General features: G+C 42.0%; 1 protein-coding gene across 8 annotated transcripts in view; it reads right to left on the bottom strand.

Moving 5' to 3' along the window:
- Positions 1-620: 620 nt before the first annotated feature.
- ep400 (E1A binding protein p400) overlaps positions 621-6,000 on the bottom strand; it is a 28,716-nt gene continuing 23,336 nt past the window's right edge. For all 8 annotated transcript variants that reach the window (XM_043246589.1, XM_043246595.1, XM_043246591.1 and 5 more), the window contains 6 exons: positions 4,836-5,039; positions 4,574-4,751; positions 3,865-3,992; positions 3,627-3,776; positions 3,279-3,332; positions 621-2,339 (listed from right to left, as the gene is read on the bottom strand). In XM_043246589.1, the coding sequence (XP_043102524.1) occupies positions 2,007-2,339; positions 3,279-3,332; positions 3,627-3,776; positions 3,865-3,992; positions 4,574-4,751; positions 4,836-5,039 (1,047 nt within the window). In that variant the 3' untranslated portion in view covers positions 621-2,006. The remainder of the gene's footprint in view (positions 2,340-3,278; positions 3,333-3,626; positions 3,777-3,864; positions 3,993-4,573; positions 4,752-4,835; positions 5,040-6,000) is intronic.

Here is a 6,000-nt window from a genome sequence, read left to right as displayed (position 1 = left end):
TAATACAAGTCAGATGTCCATCCCTTTTATTACATACCCTCTCCTCAGCAAGCAGTATGATTCGAGGCGTCCTCCACAGCACAAACTACTTGAGAGGAGTTAAATTATGCTAATTATTAAAGTTAAATCCCTGACCATAAGCGAAACTAATAGTGATGTTTAATTAGCAAACATTACTACTTTGCTCCAATCTGCAGTAGACCGGCCATGATCGCAAAAGCAGAAAATGAAAGAGCGCCCCCCTATGGATTGCCAAAGATATGAACATTTGTCAAAACATCACCTTCTAGTACCAACCGTTCCCTCATTAGGCCACTGCTAGAGCTTTTTGGCCGCGATTGTGGCTGCAACCAGAATAACACGCTGCTGCTGGTGTAAAAAGCGCTTGTGCATCGAGCGGGGCGAGATTCGGTGCGTTATCTTGCTGAAATCCCCCGTTGGCCGGTGTGCCGACACATATACTGCGCTCAGCAAGTCCACACACAGACATACAGGAATGCATATCTATAAACTCCAGGCAGAAGCGCTGACTTAACGTAATCGGAAACCCATCTAAGACGGCTTACCGAATCAAATGCAAACACGCAATGCGGACGAATGAGGACACGGCGAAAGTCAGATGTGTGTAAAAACATAACACTTTATACAAGTAGGCTGAAAAAAAATTCCATGAATACACAACTACTTTACAAATACAAATGCCGTTTGTCTCCCTCCCCGAGTTATTTACATGTGTTCCTGACCCAACATCAATACAAAAAGATGTATTTATGACCAAAAGACCCCAACATTATACGATTTAGTTACACAGAGGGAAAGTCTTGATTTAAGTCTGTTCGTCGCTGAAAGCAGGCCAATGTAAACACGCTAACAGCCAAGCCGAGGTCTGACTCGACCGGCTAATGGTGACATTGTTCGTAACTATGCGTAAGAAAAACGGAAATACTTCACAGATGCGTTTTCAGCGATGACATTTCTTCCAAATCGAAGCTGGGAGGGCGGTACGTCCCTCGGCTGCCGCTACAGCGAGGGATGCTTTTCTATCAACTGACCGTTTAAATCACACTCTGAATTGTTGTACCACTTAACACGAACATTTCACACACAAGTACACGTCACTTGACAGTTTTCAGATGGCATCCATCCATGCAGCTGAACTTGTGCATACGGTGACAATAATTCATTTCGAAGGGGGTGGGGGTTCATGATACAAGCTAATATATTAAATTCTTCTACAGAGAGGAAGCTTTTGAATGGATGACATATCGAGCTAAAAAGGTAGTTTGCCATTTCTGCATCCCAACGGGATGAGTTTGGTTCGCCGAGGCTTGCTAATCTTGATTATCGTCATTAAATGCTTAAATAAAGGGATATTTACTGACACAAACAGCAAAGGGACAACACAACCACACCTATTTAAAAAAAAAAAAAAACAAACATTGGGGGGGGTGGACTTTGGGGGGGGAGACACACACACATATAATTCGACTTATTGAACATTATGAATTACGTTGAGACGACCCGCCAAAAGAGTTCCTGGCATGCCGAATGAAGTGTTGAAGTGATGACGCCGCTGTGATCTAAACGCTCTTGATCCACGACCTTGGATGCGATGGCATGTTAAACACTGTATAAACCGAGCACGGAGCATGGTAGAAAAAGTACTGCAAGCATTTAGTGGCTCAGTGAAGAGTTCAATACGAAACGAGCCGTCGTACTGTTTTAAAGTCATGCTCGACTCCTGAGGAAGGAGCTTCAGTAAAATAGCTGTAAAAAAACCAACAAAAAGAAACGGATTGGCCATATAGTGAGGGCCATTGGCAGAGTAATCTGATTAACATGAGACGCGGTTAGCTTATGAGTCTTGCTTCAAATTGTAAAAAGCTCAATCCAGACTGTCAACGGTGAGTTCCTGTATTACAAAGGGTCAGTCTTTCCAAAACAAATGAAGGGAAAAATAAACCAGCCCTATGTTGTGCCCAAGTACCGTCTCCTCCGCTCACTGTTTAGCTGCCACCGCTGGGTTTGGCGGGGGTTTTGGAGCGCATGGCGGCCCCAGTGCGGGTGTTTCCTTTGCCCTGTTGGGGCTGTGGGGTGGCACCGGTCTGCTGCGCCGGAGACTCGGAGGCGGCCTGCTGCTGGGCTGGGCTGTGTGGTGGAGGGGTCTGGATTTGAGGGGAGGCCGCTGTAACCACCTGCTGCTGGAGGAGCTTCTGTTGCACCACCTGTGCAGTCGTGGCAGCGCCTGTGGGGATGACCTGCACCTGGGCCTGCGCCTGTGCTGAACCTGCAGTGGGTGCTGCCTGCGTCAAGGCCACTGTCTGAGGCTGAGCCTGGATCTACACACACACACACACAAATCAATTCAGCTGCAATATCTTGCAATAATCAAAGAACTAGGACTGCATGACATAATTTTTAGGGATGCACCCAAACTAAAATTCTTGGTCACTAAATCATGATAATCAGGAATTATGTCTCCAGCGGATGCAATAAATGCCTCTTTTGTAATGTGTTTTATTGTTTTGGTGTCATAGCACTGGGACACAGCATCATGTTATGGTAAGGGACGTAACATTTTCGCCACACGCTTGGGGTATTTAGCCAATCACTGGATAGCTGACCAATCAGAAAACACCTCTGTTTTTTTTCAGAAGGATGAGCTTTGTGCAAATCTACCTGTTTCAATACATGGGGCTTAGAGGTGAAACAAATGTATAGTATGTGGAAAATGTGTTTTTTCAACCACAAACTGCATAAACACATTGCATTACACCAAATACACAAAAAATATTCTTTTTAGAAATGATATGACCCCTTTAACTAACTACTAGTACTTACTCAACAGTTAGAATTAGGGTTTGGCTTAGGGTTACTTGCATGTAAAATGTAATTTATTTCTTAAGCTCAATTTTCAAGCAGCCATTATTTCATTCTTCAGTGTCCCGTCATTCTTCGTTCTAATATGTTGATTTTCTGTTACAATATAGACTCATGATTAGCATTTAAAAATGGTTGTGCTGCTTTACAGTTTTGTGGAAATGTATAAATGTTTTGGTATCATTTAATTAATAAAAATGTAAAAAGAGAACAGCATTCACTCGAAATAGAAATGTTCCGTAACATTATAAATGTCTTTACTGTCTCTTTTGTTCAGTTTATTGCTTCCAAATAAAAATAAGGAAGGAAACAAGGTAATTTTTGACTTCATGTTTACTAAAGAGGCAGCAAATTAATTTAAGTTATCGAACACCAACTGCAACTCTGAAAACACTTACCTGTTGAGGTGAGGATACTATCTGCTGCTGAACTATTTGAGGAATCTTAGTGACCTAGACAAGCAGAAGGGAAAGTCACTACAGCTGAGCTGGGCACTAATTTCACACACACACACACACACACACACACACACACACACACACACACACACACACACACACACACACACACACACACACACACACACACACACACACACACACACACACACACACACACACACACACACACACACAAAGCACTACATGGCTCTGCACATCAAAATACTTGAACTCGGATCACACCATACGTCAAGCTTGGCACTTGAGTACGTGTTATAGGTACTGGCTGTGAGCCTAACTCCTTACCTGTATCTGCTGTGTTGTAGCAGGTTTCTGTGGCTGTCCGATAGAGGTGGCGAAAAACTGGGTTTTAATGGCGGGCTGAAGTGGAGTGGTGGCGGTGTATACTTTCTGCTGCTGCTGGGCTGTGGTCTGAGCAGCCTGCTGTGTGCCCAGCTGAACAGAGAGATAACGACAGTCATACAAATATTGCTTCATAAAAAAATTTGAATAATAATAATATACCACATTGGCTGATTGGTACCTTTTGCTGCACCGCAGCCTGAGTTTGCTGTGGCTGTGCTGCCTTCTGGACCGCAGCGGCTGCTTTTTGTCTGTGCAACAGCTGCTGAACCTGCTGCACCTGGAACGGGTGGGTGACCACTTGACCACCTGCACAAACACACACTTCAGTCTACAAGAGCCCCTCAAATTTGTTACTGACACTGAGACGATGTAGGAAACTAAAAAAAACATCTCCAATGTTGATTCAGTTAGAAATACTGCAATTTTTCACCATTCGTTACAGCCTCTGTTAGCCACAATAAGTCTGTCTAATACTTTAGCAATTTATAGACCAAATGGCCATAATGTTTGACAAATTAAACAAGCATGAATAGAAAGTTTAAGTTAAGTGTTTATGTATTTAATCAAATCACATCCTGTGCAATTTGATAATCACAGACAACCATATTGCTACACTCATTTTATATTGATAATGTCACTTTTTCCCCCCCAAAAAAACAATGCAGCTGTACTTGTGATGGGTTCACCTTCAACATTCACCAAATTCCAAATAATAGGTACAATATAAGCACTTGCCACCATGTCCACTCATCAGTACATACCATTATATTGTTATTTATTGCTATTTAGAATCGTCTTTTATGCTATGCTTTTTATATGCTTTTTTAATTTGATGTGTAGTGACACTGCTTTTTTTTTTTAGTCATTCTATTAATTTCAGTCTGTACCTGCTTTCTGCGCTTGCCCAATGGCGACGCTGATGCCGGCCACAGTGACAGGAAGAGTCGTGACCCCGGCAGATGAAACCACAGCTGGTACCGAGACGACGGGAGGTGGTTTGGTCAGAGTCACCTGAGCGGTCTGACCTGGCTGAGCTTGAATGGGTCCTGGGGCTGGGACACGTGTCTGAATGAAAAGGCACATAAAGAGTTAAATGTGTATTCGAGTGTATGTGAAAGGGTTAGTCTGGGTGTGCATGCATGTGCTTACCAGTCTGGCCACCTGTAAGTTGGTGACTGTAGTGACTGCTCTGGGAGCAGCGACTGTGGCGATCTGAGGGTTAGACGTTGCTGCCGGTGTGGCGTGAACCTGCTGTGGTTGCTGAGTAGATGCAGCCTGCTGACCTTGAGCTGCAGCTACCGCTGCCGCAACCTGCTGCTGGGCCATCTGCAGCTTCTGCTTCTTCAGCAACTCCTGGAGAGAACAGAGATGTAAGCAGATATTTACAAATGACTACTAATCATTCTCAAACTCCCTGAGAGCGCCGCTCAATTTTCTGCACTGAAGCGGTTAAGTTTATTAAGAAGCAGAAGGTTTAATTGGACGCTTTCTGTAGGTGTGATTGGCTCGTAGGTCACTGATCATTTAACCTACGATCAAGCAATTCTGACACCACCACCACCACCACCACCACCACCACCTCAGACAAGAGGTTTGATCCCTATTCTTGTCTAATGACTTATGTCAAGCCCTCATGCATGAAACAGCTTTCATCTCTCAAAAGAACAACAGACTAATGGCTATATTGAGAAAGCTTTTTCTTTCCCTGGCAATTCTATCTATCTATATATACCCACCCTATAATGATACACGTCAACTTATTTTCTGTACTTATTTTATCGTCTCATTAACAGCATAGACAGCAGTATAGATACTGTAGAGTACACTGCTGTCAAAGGAGTGTTAATCTGTGTCATAATACATGAACTATTAATGAATAGGGGACCAATATATAACTTTTTAATTTTTTTATGATGGATAATACGATATGCTGAGAGCAAATATAAAACCAATATACATGGTATTATACATGTATAAATGCAATTGTATTTATTTATTTACATAGATTAATTATATTGGAAATTATTATTAAACAAAATCAATAAAAAAAAAATTGATAAAATTTTAATTTTTAGGTTTATTTTATCAACAACAATTAAAAACATGACTAAAAGGGAAGTAAACACTGTAAGCAACAGTGAGATAACAGTAATCTGGTAAAGCTAATTCCACTGATTATATATTTTTTTCCAATTACAGACCATATAATTCTAAAATGCCAAATATTGGCCGACATATCAGTCAACTGCAAATGATAACTTTAGCTATGATTAATTGCAACTGGATACATAAGGGTTACCTCATGTCAAAAAAC

Source organism: Puntigrus tetrazona, chromosome 8, assembly GCF_018831695.1.
Source record: "Puntigrus tetrazona isolate hp1 chromosome 8, ASM1883169v1, whole genome shotgun sequence".
Classification (NCBI taxonomy): Eukaryota; Metazoa; Chordata; class Actinopteri; order Cypriniformes; family Cyprinidae; genus Puntigrus; species Puntigrus tetrazona.
This window is presented reverse-complemented; position numbering and strand designations above follow the sequence as displayed.